General features: G+C 44.8%; 1 protein-coding gene across 1 annotated transcript in view; it reads left to right on the forward strand.

The window, feature by feature from the left end:
- The window catches only part of LOC115467239 (CD109 antigen-like), a 175,772-nt gene that overhangs the window by 25,387 nt on the left and 135,302 nt on the right, over positions 1 to 15,083 (forward strand). Inside the window, exons 4-5 of the mRNA XM_030199045.1 lie at positions 12,837 to 13,067; positions 14,365 to 14,496. Coding sequence (XP_030054905.1) covers positions 12,837 to 13,067; positions 14,365 to 14,496 — 363 coding nt within the window. The remainder of the gene's footprint in view (positions 1 to 12,836; positions 13,068 to 14,364; positions 14,497 to 15,083) is intronic.

Below are 15,083 nucleotides of genomic sequence, written 5' to 3' on the forward strand. Positions count from 1 at the left end.
TCACTAACTACCCTTCTCCATTAAGAATACTGACCATTTAACCCTACTCTCTGTTTTCTATCTTTTAACCAGTTTTTAATGCACAATAGAACACTACCTCCTATCCCTTGACTCTCCAATTTCCTCTGGAGTCTTTCATGAGGTACTTTGTCAAACGCCTTCTGAAAATCCAGATACACAATATCAACTGGCTCACCTTTATCCATATGTTTGTTCACCCCTTCAAAGAAATGTAGTAAATTGGTGAGGCAAGATTTCCCTTCACTAAATCCATGTTGACTTTGTCTCATTAATCCATGCTTTTGAATATGTTCAAAAATGTGTTCTTTATAATAGTCTCTTCCATTTTGCACCAACGTCAGACTCACCGGTCTATAATTTCCCGGATCTCTTCTGGAAACATTTTTGGAAAAATCGGCGTTACATTGGCCACCCTCCAATCTTCCGGTACCACACTCGATTTTAAGGATAAATTACATATTACTAACAATAGCTCCGCAAGCTCATTTTTCAGTTCTATCAGTACCCTGGGATAAATACCATCCAGTCCAGGCGATTTTCTACTCTTCAGTTTGTAGAACTGCCCCATTACATCCTGTAGGTTTATAGAGAATTCATTCAGTTTCTCCGACTCGTCAGCTTCGAATACCATTTCTGGCACCGGTATCTCACCCAAATCTTCCTTGGTGAAGACCGAAGCAAAGAATTCATTTAATCTATCCACTACAGTTTTGTCGTCCCTGATCGCCCCTTTTACTTCTCGGTCATCTATCGGTACAACCGATGCTTTTGCCGGCTTCCTGCTTTCAATATAACTAAAAAAATTTTTAGTATATGTTTTTGCCTTTTTTTCGAAGTCCCTCTTATCCTTCCTTATCAGCGCTTTACATTTGACTTGACATTCCTTATTCTGTTTCTTATTATTTTCAGTTGGTTCCTTCTTCCATTTTCTGAAGGATTTTCTTTTAGCTCTAATAGCTTCCTTCACCTCACTTTTTAACCATGCCGGCTGTCGTTTGGTCTTCCTTCCTCCTTTTTTAATATGCGGAATATATTTGGCCTGGGCTTCCTTTTGAACAGCATCCATGCCTGATGTAAATTTTTGATCCTCGCAGCCGCTCCTCTAAGTTTTTTTTTCCACCGTTCTTCTCATTTTATCATAGTCTCCTTTTTTAAAATTAAATGCTAACGTATTTGTTTTCTTATGTATACTTACTTCAAAGCTAATATCAAATTCGATCATATTATGATCACTGTTAGCAAGCGGCCCCAGCACCATTACCTCCCACACCAGATCATGCGCTCCACTAAAGACTAGGTCTAGAATTTTTCCTTCTCGTGTCGGCTCCTGTACCAGCTGCTCCATAAAGCTGTCCTCAATTTCGTCAAGGAATTTTACCTCCCTAGTGTGCCCTGATGTTACATTTACCCAGTCAATATCAGGGTAATTGAAATCACCCATTATTATTGTGTTTCCCAGTTTGTTTGCATTCCTAATTTCCTTTAACATCTCTGCATCTGTTTGTTCATCCTAGCCAGGCGGACGGTAGTACACTCCTATCACTATCCTTTTCCCCTTTACACATGGAATTTCAATCCATAGGGATTCCAAGAAGTGTTTTGTTTCCTGCAGAATTTTCAATCTATTTGATTCAAGGCTCTCGTTAATATACAATGCTACCCCTCCACCAATTTGATCCACCCTATCACTACGATATAATTTGTACCCCGGTATGACAGTGTCTCACTGGTTATCCTCCTTCCACCATGTTTCAGAGATTCCTATTATATCTAATTTTTCATTTAGTGTACTATATTTTAACTCTCCCATCTTATTTCTTAGGCTCCAGGCATTCGCATATAGACATTTCAAACTATGTTTGTTGTTCCTGTTTACATCATGCAATCTTTTGTCTGATTTTTATGTTTAGAAAGGTGTCAATTGAATCTGAATAGTGAGAATTCTGTTCTGAAAAAGTAGTCCAATAACATTGACGCTTAAGCTTTTGAAGGGAAGTATAAAGCACCTGAGCTCAAGGAGGAGCCTTGTCTTTCCAAGAAGGGGGTCCAACAAGGAGATATAAAGCTGTATTGAGTGGGTACCCCACTCTGGGGTCCACAGTAGCTTTGGCTCCCTGTTCAAGAGGCTAAACAAGAAGGAGAAAAGCAAGGATGTTGCCAGTCTAGTCCACAGCTGTCTCCTGGTGCATACTATAAGAAGAAAGGCCTGTTTCCAAAATGAGTGAACTAATCAAGGGTTGTGACTTGTGAATCTGATTCACAGCTGTCTGCTGAAGTAGAGAGTGCCATAAAAGAGGAGGGATAGGATCATCAAGGAAAGCTGAACCTGAACCTCTGAAAGAGAGAGTAATAGAGTGAAGCTGCTGCCAAAAGACAAATCCTTACAGGGAAGGAATCTGGATGCTGGGAGCAGTAGAGCTGATGACTGCTGATACCTTAAAGAGGCAGGAAATAGAACATAACCAGCGTTATATCAACCTGCCTGTCCAAATAGAAAAGAACACTGGGGAACACAGAGCCACAAAGGAGTGAGAGAGTGGATACAGGTGTGAGTGGACACAGAGAAACAGAGGAGTGAAATACTGGGTTCAACCACTGCCCAAAAAGACCATTGTAACTGGTAAAGGGGGTTTTGTTACATTTGTACCCCGTGCTTTCCCACTCATGGCAGGCTCAATGTGGCTTATATGGGGCAATGGAGGGTAAAGTGACTTGCCCAGAGTCACAAGGAGCTGCCTGTGCCTGAAGTGGGAATTGAACTCAGTTCCTCAGGACCAGAGTCCACCACCCTAAGCAGTGGGCCATTCCTCCACTAGCAACATTCCATGTAGAAGCTTGCCTTTGCAGCCGCGCAGGCTTCTGTTTCTGTGAGTCTGACGTCCTGCACGTACGTGCAGGACGTCAGACTCACAGAAACAGAAGCCTGCGCAGCTGCAAGGGCAGGCTTCTACATGGAATGTTGCTAGTGGAATAGCAACATTAACATTCCATGTAGAATCTGAAATAGTACCAACATTCCATCTAGAATCTCCAATAGTAGCAACATTCCATGTAGAATCTCCAATAGTATCTATTTTATTTTTGTTACATTTGTACCCTGCGCTTTCCCACTCATGGCAGGCTCAATGTGGCTTATATGGGGCAATGCAGGGTTAAGTGACTTGCCCAGAGTCACAAGGAGCTGCCTGTGCCTGAAGTGGGAATCAAACTCAGTTCCTCAGGACCAAAGTCCACCACCCTAACCACTAGGCCACTGCTAGTTACTGACTAATATCAAGGAGGATAAAGGCACTGCACAGGAGAGCAAGAATTCGTATAACCATTGAGCTTACAAGGAGGTGTGCAAGATGCATGAGTTTGATGTACCAAGTACTGCTCAGAGGAGACTGATCCATTGGTTACCGCCGGGTTACCATGGCTGCCCATACTGCCTCCTAAATAGGAAGCACTAAAGGCTCTCTCAGGAAATGGCCGTGTAAGTGTTGCACTTACGGCATGGCTATTTCCATTCCTGGCCTGGAAACATCTTTTACTTGGCCGTGGTAAATGGAGGCCTCAGCGCCTGAGTTTGCCACACACTGACGCCACTGCAGGGCCCCCTTTTACCACTGATTGGTAAAAGGGACCCTATGTGCTATAATTTGAATATTTTTACTGCTGTAATTATCTGTTGCTTAGGTTCGACTTATTCTTTCCTTAAAAAGGTGGTAAATAAAATTTGCATATACTTGTTCTTTACTGGAGAGCCCAATAAGAGAGAGTTTTATTCTAATTAAAAAAAAAGTCTCCCAGTTACCTTCTTGCCTTTAAATTTAAAACATTTTCTCCAATTTAAACTGTTAACCTCCAATTCACATCCAAAACAACATTGAAAGGCTAAACAATTATATAAAAATGTAGAATGTCTTCAGTACAAATAATTTGTATTATATCTGTGTTTAAAAGAGAATGAACTTTAATATGACTTCACTTAAAAGCTTACCCCCCTGTTTACTAAGCCATAGTAGCGGCTGCCATTTGCTAATTCTGACACAGCCCTTTCACTTTGAATGAGCTGTGTTGGCATTGCCGTGTGGCAGCCACTAGCGCAGCTTAGTAAGTGGGGGAGTTTGATCTTCAGGCTCAATTGGCACCATATCATCATCAACAGTCCATATCAGTGGCATAGCTACATGGGGCCACGGGGGCCTGGGCCCCCATAGATTTGGTCCTGAACCCCCTGCCGATGACCCTCTCGACCCCCCCTCCCCCGCTGTCGCCGTCGGCTACCTTTGCTGGTGGAGGAGCCCAACCCCCACCAGCCAAGGGTCAGACTCACAGAAACAAAACGAAGCCTTGCACCGGAAGAAGAGGCCCTTGACTGGTGGGGGTTGGGGTCCCCCGCCAGCAAAGGTAGCCGATGGCGGAGGCGGGGGAGGGTTGGCGGCGGGAGGGGGGTCGAGAGGGTCATCGTTGGTAGGGGGGGTCCAAAGTTGGTGGTGGTGGCAGCGGCGGGGGGGGGGGGTCAGTGGCGCTAGGAGGGGGGCTAAAATATGCCCCTTACCTCGGGCTCTGGACCCCCCTCCCACCGAAGGCTGCCTATGCCCCTGGTCCATATACGTGTTTAAGTGCTCTGTGTGTCATATAGTTGTAACTCTTCTTCTCTATATCTTTCAAATTAAATTCAAATCTTTATAACTTCAAAGTAATTTTCAGATGAATTCGAAACTTATGAAGAATTCTCACTGCCTCATTTCCATGTGAGTATCAATCTTTGTTCTGAAACTACAGAGTGAGGCAAAAAAAAAAAAAGTAAACCCCTAGAGTTTCTTGCTGTTTTCTCAGCAATGGCTTGGAATTTCAATGTGAAATTTTAAAGCTTTATTTGTTACTAGTAAAAAAGGCCCGTTTCTGACACAAATGAAACGGGCGCTAGCAAGGTTTTCCTCGGAGTGTGTATGTTTGGGAGAGTGTATGTGAGAGTGACTGTTTGAGAGTCAGAGTGAAAGTGTGAGTGTGTGTGCGTGAGAGAGAGAGAGTGAGTCTGGGTGTGAGTGTGTTTGTGAGAGTGTGTGTGTGAGCCGTGCCCTCCCAATCCTGCCCCCTCCATTCATCTTTTTCCAGCAATTCCCCTCTTTCCCTGAGCCCTGCCCTCCCAATCCATGGCCATCCATGCTCCTCTGTCACCTGTCCCCTCCATTCATCCCTATCCAGCAATTCCCCTTTCTCCCTGCCCTGCAATCCATATCCATCCATGCCCATCTGTCCCCTCCGTTCATCCCTATCCAGCAATTCCCCTCTCTCCCTGAGCCCTGCCCTCCCAATCCATGCCCATCCATGCTCCTCTGTCACCTGCCCCCTCTATTCATCCCTATCCAGCAATTCCCCTCTCTCCCTGAGCCCTGCCCTGCAATCCATATCCATCCATGCTCCTCTGTCACCTGCCCCCTCCATTCATCCCTATCCAGCATTTCCCCTCTCTCCCTGAGCCCTGCCCTGCAATCCATATCCATCCATGCCCATCTGTCCCCTCCATTCATCCCTATCCAGCAATTCCCCTCTCCCCTCTCCCTGCCCTCCCAATACATGGCCATCCATGCTCCTCTGTCACTTGCCCCCTCCATTCATCCCTATCCAGCAATTCCCCTCTCTCCCTGAGCCCTGCTGTGCAATCCATATCCATCCATGCCCATCTGTCCCCTCCATTCATCCCTATCCAGCAATTCCCCTCTTCCTGAGCCCTGCCCTCCCAATCCATGCCCTTCCATGCTCCTCTGTCACCTGCCCCCTCCATTCATCCCTTTTCAGCAATTCCCCTCTCTCCCTGAGGCCTGCCCTCCCAATCCATGTCCATCCATGCTCCTCTGTCCCCTGTCACCTCCATTCATCCTTTTCCTGCAAGTCCCCTCTCTCCCTTCCATGACCCCCCCTCGCATCCATGCTCCTCTCTCTCCCATGTCCCAGCCTGGCCCGCCCTCTTCTCCCCCCCCTTCGCATCCTTGCCCTCCCCCTTCGCATCCATGCTGTCGTTTCTCCCCTGCCCTCCCGCTCCCATTGTTCTTCTTTACTGCCCATCCTCTTCTCTTTCCCTTTTTTTTTTTTTCTTCTTCTTTTTAAATTTACCTCTGTGGCGGTTCCGGCAGCGCAGCGTCAGGGAAGGAGGCGGCGTTCCCGACGTCTAGCCTTTCCTTCGCTGTGTTCCGCCTTCTTCTGACATCATCTTTGACGTCAGAAGAAGGCGGATCTCAGCGAAGGGAAGGCTGGAAACGTCGGGAGCGCCGCCCCCTTCCCTGACGCTGCGCTGCCGGATTTGTTTGTTCTTGTTTCCGCTCCGTCCTCGACGTCATGACGTTTGACGCGAGGGCGGGGCAGAGACGGCTGGGTGGCTTCACACCACGAACGCCACGAACCCTTCAGGGAGTGTTTTAGTGACTTCAGAACGTTGTCCTCATTAGAACGTTCACGGTGCGTTTTATTATATTAGATTGCTATCCACATTTATGTGCCGAGTGGAATGAGATTATCTTTCAACATGATGAAGTTGCAGACTTTTTAGCGTGACCACCCAGCGATTTTTGCACATTCAAAAATGTTTGCACTGAAACTACTATTATTATGGAAAAAAATGGGGTACCAGCTTACTGTTAATGATGTCACAGTGACATACACTTTTGCAAACCATAATTTTAATTTCTTTAAAAGCGTTTTGGAACAAAACAGTGAACTCAAGGAAGCACTGCAGATGAGCTGGGACAGTCTGCCACAGGGACCGGTGTACAAGGTGTTAAGAACTTCCCAAAATGACTGAAGGCCTGGGCTAAAGCTGGGGGAGGACACTTTGAACTTTGAACATTCACAGTGACTACAAAATTCGACGCCTTCGTGGCCACACCTCTCCTACTCTCCTCCGCTCTCTTTTACTCCTTCTCTTACTCTCAGCTGGTGACATCAATCCCAATCCTGGCCCTCCTCACCAACTATTATCCAAACTCTACAGATCTCACCGTGACCTCTCTAACCTCATCTCTATTCCTCTACTCCCCTCCTCTTCTCTGCCCTTCTCTTGCGCCCTATGGAATGCCCGCTCTATCTGTAACAAACTCCCCTATATCCAGGACCTCTTTATCTCGCGTCACCTCCATCTGCTCGCCATAACAGAAACCTGGCTCTGCCCTGATGACTCTGCTTCAGTCGCAGCCCTGTGCCATGGCGGTTATCTATTTTCACATACTCCTCGCTCTGCTGGCCGTGGGGGCGGTGTTGGACTACTTCTCTCTCCCTCCTCCACATTTCAACCCCTTCTTCCACCTCAATCTCACTGTTTTTCCTCCTTTGAAGTCCACTCTATCTGCCTTTTCTCTCCTCTGCCTCTTCGAATAGCGGTCATTTATCGTCCCCCTGATAAGTCCCTTTCATCCTTTCTCAGTGACTTTGATGCCTGGCTTGCCTTCTTCCATGATCCTTCCTCCCCCTCTCTCATCCTTGGTGACTTTAATATTCCTGCTAATGATCCTTCCAACTCTTATATTTCCAAGTTACTCGCTTTAACGTCGTCCTTTAATCTCCAACTATGCTCCACCTCCCCCACTCATCAAAATGGTCACTGTCTTGATCTCATCTTCTCCTCCAACTGTTCACCCTCTAGTTTCCTTGCCTCCGATCTTCCCCTCTCTGATCACCATCTTATAACTTTCACACTTAAATCTCCTCCCTCCCAGTCCCGTCCTATCCTATCTAATTTATCTAGGAATCTTCACGACATTGACCCTTCATCTCTATCCTCCCATGTTTCAAACCTCCTCTCTACTGTGGCACCATCCACGTCTGTCAACGAGGCTGTTTCTTCTTACAACAATACTCTATCCTCTGCCTTAGACACTCTTGCACCTTTGATGACCCGCCCTGTAAGGCGTACAAAACCCCAACCTTGGCTGACTTCTAATATCCGCTACCTACGTTCCTGTACCCGCTCCGCCGAACGCCTCTGGCGGAAATCTCGGGCCCTTGCTGATTTCTTACACTTTAAGTTCATGCTGACCTCCTTCCAATCTGCTCTTTTACGTGCCAAACAGGATTATTATATCCAACTGACCAACTCTCTTGGCTCTAATCCTCGACTTCTCTTCACCACATTGAACTCTCTCCTCAAGGTGCCCCCTCCCCCAACTCCCCCTTCATTATCTCCTCAGACCCTTGCTGAATTCTTTCACAACAAGGTTCAAAAGATAAACCTTGCTTTCTCTACCTCACCAGCTCTCCCTCCACTAGTCCGTTCCCCTCTCTCTCCTTCCCCTCATTCCCTTTCCTCCTTTCCTGAAGTTACTATTGAGGAAACTACACTTCTCCTTTCTTCCTCAAAATGTACCACCTGTTCCTCTGATCCCATTCCCACCCACCTTCTTAATGCCATCTCTCCTACTCTTATTCCTTTTATCTGTCACATTCTCAACCTCTCACTTTCCACTGCGACTGTCCCTGCTTCCTTTAAACATGCTGTGGTCACACCTCTCCTTAAGAAGCCTTCACTTGACCCTACTTGTCCCTCTAATTACCGACCCATCTCCCTCCTTCCTTTTCTCTCCAAATTACTTGAGCGTGCTGTTCACCGCCGCTGCCTTGATTTTCTCTCCTCACATGCTATTCTTGACCCATTACAATCTGGTTTTCGCCCTCTCCACTCAACTGAAACTGCGCTTACTAAAGTCTCCAATGACCTATTACTGGCTAAATCCAGAGGTCAATATTCCATCCTTATTCTTCTTGATCTTTCCGCTGCTTTTGACACTGTCGATCACAGCATACTTCTCGATACCCTGTCCTCACTTGGATTCCAGGGCTCTGTCCTTTCCTGGTTCTCTTCCTACCTCTCCCTCCGCACCTTTAGTGTTCACTCTGGTGGATCCTCTTCTACTTCTATCCCTCTGCCTGTCGGTGTACCTCAGGGTTCTGTTCTTGGTCCCCTCCTCTTTTCTATCTACACTTCTTCCCTTGGTTCATTAATCTCATCCCATGGCTTTTCCTACCACCTCTATGCTGATGACTCCCAAATCTACCTTTCTACCCCTGATATCTCACCTTGCATCCAAACCAAAGTTTCAGCGTGCTTGTCTGACATTGCTGCCTGGATGTCTCAACGCCACCTGAAATTAAATATGACCAAAACCGAGCTTCTCATTTTCCCCCCCAAACCCACCTCCCCGCTCCCCCCGTTTTCTATTTCTGTTGATGGCTCTCTCATTCTCCCTGTCTCCTCAGCTCGAAACCTTGGGGTCATCTTTGACTCTTCTCTCTCCTTCTCTGCTCATATCCAGCAGACCGCCAAGACCTGTCGTTTCTTTCTTTACAACATCCGTAAAATCCACCCCTTTCTTTCCGAGCACTCTACCAAAACCCTCATCCACACCCTTGTCACCTCTCGTTTAGACTACTGCAATCTGCTTCTTGCTGGCCTCCCACTTAGTCACCTCTCCCCTCTCCAGTCGGTTCAAAACTCTGCTGCCCGTCTCATCTTCCGCCAGGGTCGCTTTACTCATACTACCCCTCTCCTCAAGACCCTTCACTGGCTCCCTATCCGTTTTCGCATCCTGTTCAAACTTCTTCTACTAACCTATAAATGTATTCACTCTGCTGCTCCCCAGTATCTCTCCACACTCGTCCTTCCCTACACCCCTTCCCGTGCACTCCGCTCCATGGATAAATCCTTCTTATCTGTTCCCTTCTCCACTACTGCCAACTCCAGACTTCGCGCCTTCTATCTCGCTGCACCCTACGCCTGGAATAAACTTCCTGAGCCCCTACGTCTTGCCCCATCCTTGGCCACCTTTAAATCTAGACTGAAAACCCACCTCTTTAACATTGCTTTTGACTCGTAACCACTTGTAACCACTCGCCTCCACCTACCCTCCTCTCTTCCTTCCCGTTCACATTAATTGATTTGATTTGCTTACTTTATTTATTTTTTGTCTATTAGATTGTAAGCTCTTTGAGCAGGGACTGTCTTTCTTCTATGTTTGTACAGCGCTGCGTATGCCTTGTAGCGCTATAGAAATGCTAAATAGTAGTAGTAGTAGTAGTAGACATTGTTCATTATATAGTTTGAATGATGTTATTGTGTTTTAGCTCGAACATTTTTAATGCAAAAAAAATTGCTAAGTAGTAATGTTAAAATGTCAGTAACGTCAATTTAGCTTAAGATAATTAAATGTTGTTTAATAGTGACACATAAGTATGATGACTAAATAAGTAAGCCCAATTTCTCATTGAAATTCAAAGCAGTTGCTGAGAACTGCAAAAAACTGTAGGGGGTTACTTTTTAATAGCACTAAATGAAACTATATGGTACTGCTGAATATCCCCTCTAACCGCTTAAGCTGATACCAGATATATTGTGGGCAGTCTGGGAGAGGAGTCGCCACTTGTGTGGCTAAATGCCAGTTTCAGTACTTAACCGCATATGTAACCGGACAAATCAGACCGAGAAAACATAGTCCTATCTGCCTAATATCACTTATTCAGTTAACCCTGGATCTATATAGTGCGACTTGAGTTGCACATGCAAATCTGATCGTATTCTGGATTTGCATGAGCAACTTAATTAGCTTAAGAAACCAAGCAGCACCGATAGTTGAACTTAAATAGCAATTATTGACACTAATTGGCATTAATTAGAATTCACACACACAAATGTCTAAGCGTATTCTATAAAGTGATGGACATAAATTCAAAAATGCGGATCTGAAAAGGGGGCGTGACCATGGGAAGGGCATAGACGGGTCATGGGTATTCCTAGAATTTACACCCACTGTTATAGAATATGCCCATTCTGCGCGTAATTTAAGCATCGGTATTTACACCAGGTTTTCATTGGCGTAAATGGTCGCGACTATATATAGTTGCTAAAAACGGGTGTTGGGCGTATTCTATAAACTACTCCTAGATTTAGGCGTGTTCTATAAACCGCGCTTAAATATAGCTGCAGTTTATAGAATATGCCTAGGCATATTTTTTTCAGTGCCAATTTATTTAGGCATGATATATAGACTCTAGTCCCATATACCACTGTTATTTTGGTTTTGATATAACATCACCTCAGAGAAACTGAAAAGTCTCCTAATGACAAGGAGTGTGGATTCTGAGCTCAAAGATTCTGGGTCAAAAAAAAAGGGTTAAATAAAAACCTTCATGTTTTCCTTGGCCCTAAAATCATCTTTGAGCCCTGTTCCACCTAGAACAAATCCAACAGCAGCAATTCCTTACTAGTCCAACCTTCCACCGCAGGAAGTTGTGCACACACTCATGGGGATGAAGTTTGTTTAGTGACTACAACGTTTATTTCTAGTGATGTGCATTTGTTTGAAATGACATAGGAAATGTCGCTGAAGTATCCCATGGCGTTCCACGCCATTGTCAACTGAAAACAAACAGGTGTGAAATTTTGTAGGGTTTATTCGTCATTAGTAGTGTGCTCTTTCAATAGAGTGTACACTTTTTGCAAAGAGACTGCATTCTTCCCAAAGACTCGTGCGAACTATCACTTTTAGAAAATAATGCACAACCCTATTTATTACAGGAGCACCATAGCCAGGGCCGTGCCAAGGGTCTGTGGTGCCCCCCTGCAGGAGATCAGTTGGCGCCCCCTCCCCCCCTTGAAAATGATCGCTGCCCTCCTGCTCCCATGTCCCAACTGTCCGCCCTCTTCTCCCCCCCAAGATCCCTTTTAAATTTACCTTTGTCCGGCAGCGAAGGCGCGCCACAGCGTCAGTGAAAGAGGCGGCGCTCCCGACGTCTCTACTAGTCTTCCCTTCGCTCAATGTCCCGCCTTCTTCTGACATCATTTCCTTGACGTCAGAAGAAGGCGGAACACTGAGCGAAGGGAAGACTAGTAGAGACGTCGGGAGCACCACCTCCTTCACTGACGCTGCGCATTCGCTGCCGGATGGAGGTAAATTTCAAAGGGATCTTGTTGGGGGGAGAAGAGGACGGGCAGTTGGGACGTGGGAGGGCGAGGTAAGCATGGCGCGGCGGGGCGCCCCCAGAGGACGGTGCCCTTCTGCCATGCTTACCTCGCTTACTGTGTTGGCACGGCCCTGACCATAGCCCCCATGTGCTGTGAGTTCAGGTTCAGGTTGGTTCAGCAGAGATTCTGTGAAATTTTCTTGAGTCAAAGTTTGAGTTGTTGAAAGCTTAGTTACAAATGTATTAAAGTTAGTTCAGTGTTTCTCAACTCTTTCCTGGAGGCAGACCTAACATTTTTAGAACATCCTCAGTGAATATGCATGAGATATATTTGTATGCATTAAAGACTCATTGCATTCAGATCTGTTTCATGCAGCTGTCTTGGAAACCCAGCTGATTAGCTCCACTTTTAGGACAGAGTCGAGATCCAGTGAGTTAGTCCAATAAAAAGGTATCAACAACAGCTTGCATTCTGAGTTTGAGGTTTACAACTTAAAATCCATAAATTCTGGATCAGAACTGAAGAATTTCCCAGGTACAATCACAATGTCATATGTTTCCTTGGACAATTGTTCCAGCTTATTTTCTAGTTCTCTCTACTCCTCAACCTGGGCTCTTGTAATGTGATTTATGATAGAGATTGAAGTGTTACATTGACAGTGGTGTGCAGAATTCATTTCATTAAACACATTGCCAATGTGTCTAACACTGCCAGCATGGAGAAGGATCCCAAGATGGCTCCTACAAATGTATTTCCCCTTTCTAACTGTGCTGGGACAACAGTGCAACTGTGCTGACTTGAGGTAGTGAAATGTTGATGTCAACATACTTAGACAGAAGAATAATATTCACCAAAATTCTTTTTAATATTCTATTCATAGCTCCCCAAGGATTCTAGCCCCTTCATATATAGTTTGAATGTGACTGGATCTGCAAAGAATGAATTACTTTTCAACAACAATGCCCAGGGGAGCCATTTAGAGGACAGCATGTCGATGTTCATCCAAACAGACAAATCAGTCTACAGGCCTGGACAAGATGTCAAAATACGAGTAATCTGCATTTATCAGGATCTTAGACCTTTTCATGGTCAAATAGACATCTATATTCGAGTAAGTACATTTGATTATTATTTTTCAAGGCATAAGTGTTTTGTTTATTAAAGCCTTGAATGCTAAAGTGATATATTTTTTTTATTCTGGCTCTTGCTAATCATTTTACCAGTTTTTTTATGCTTTTCCAATGAAATTTTACAAAAAAATTATGTTAAAGGGATTTCTGTCCATCTCTCCATCAGTCTGTAGGCACCCAAACATCCCACCTCCATGCCACACCCCAACTTTCAAACATCCCAAATTCCCTATAAGCACCCCCATACAACCCTACCTACATCCCTACTCAGTCCCCACATCCTTCACACACATACCTCCATATATCACACACTCTTCATATCTACACGTATTACCCAATTATCCACACACCAGCCCACTTTCATATGCTATTCCTTCCTAGGTAGAATGCAAGAGTAGCACCTGTAGAGATTGCCATAAGAATCAGAGCTATTTTATACCTGAATTGAGTTGACCTTGTTGGGCATGAGTCCACTGGATTCTTCTAGCCCCAGCACACAGCATCACAGGCCCCTGTCCAGCATAATTTTCATGGCCCTAACTGCCAGATTTGCGCTGAAGAGGTGATGTGATAATGACAAATTGGAATCAACAAACTGTGCTAACGAATAATTTAAAAGCGACACGCTCACTTTTTCAAATTCTTAGGGCTCCTTTTCAAGTGGTGCTATCAATTTAGCAGCATGATGAATGTGATGAAGCCCATTCAATTCCCATGGGCTTCTTCACATTCAGCTCATGCTAATCGGAAGCACTATTTTGTAAAAGGAGTCCTTAAGGGCCCTTTTACTAAAGTGCAGCAAGCCCACTGAGGGTTTGCGCAGCAAACCAGAACTAGTTCCGGCCCAAAGTGCCTGCCGGAGGTAGTTCCTCCCCCAGTGTATGGAATTTCTGGCACTGCTTGAATTTTTGTGAAATTAATACCACAGGGGATTACTGCCGGGTTAATGCTGGAGTCCTTATCGACACTTCAATGGGTGGCAGTAAGTGCTCCCCTCAAAATGGCTGCGCGGCAAGCGCGAACGTACCGCACGGCCATTTTTTTTTGGCTTTTTTACCCACTGCAGTAAAAGGGGCTCTGGTACACAACAGAAACGGCCGCCACTGCAGTTTAGTAAAAGGGCCCCTTAATTAGGTCATTTATTGAAAAAAGAAAGTATTCCTTCTCCTGTGTCTATTCAACTAATTTCCACCATTGATAGAAGCAATATTACAGGTATCACTTCTTTAGGACATAATGGGGAAATTGTTTTGAACATTTATCAAATATTTCTTTCAGGACACTTCAAACAATCTTATTCAGCAGTGGTTGAATGTGATGACCATCAAGGGCGTTGTTTCCAAAGTGTTTCGCTTATCTGACAACACACCCCTGGGAGAATGGGAGATAACTGCGAATACAGAAAAACAGGTAAGGAGAACAGCTTGTAAATACAGACCGATTCCCATTGTGTTTTGGAAAATATAAAAACCTAGGAGAGTAAGAAATTACAGAAAGGAACTTCTTAAACTATTTTTTTCTAATTATTGCATGAATTAGTTTGTGTTCCTGTCCCATCCCTTAATTATGTGTGCTTAAAATAAACGGAATACGTCAAATAATAACTTCATGTGATTAATTTGGCAATTTGAACTAAAGAATTAAAGTCTCAAAAGCAAAAACAAATCATAGTACACAGAGGAGATAAAAAATATGAATCTGCACACAGGGCTTTTCAGAGAATCACAGAATCCTGGGCCACTGCAAAATTAGTAGGCCTTAGGGTACTGGAACTCATAATTTAGAGCTATTTTTTGTAAAGATATTTTAGCTGTAAAAGTAATAAGACACAAAATTTATTTAAATTCTTAGTTTAATGGGTTTTTACTATTTTAGAAGGACTTTCACACACAAAAAGCAAAGCAGAGGCCCCTTTTCTGTGTGAGGCTTGGATCAAATGGCCTGCTCTTCCCCCTAATAAACCATGGGGCCCGTTTATTAAGCTGCACTAAAAGGTG

The sequence above is a fragment of the Microcaecilia unicolor genome, chromosome 3, assembly GCF_901765095.1.
Source record: "Microcaecilia unicolor chromosome 3, aMicUni1.1, whole genome shotgun sequence".
Classification (NCBI taxonomy): Eukaryota; Metazoa; Chordata; class Amphibia; order Gymnophiona; family Siphonopidae; genus Microcaecilia; species Microcaecilia unicolor.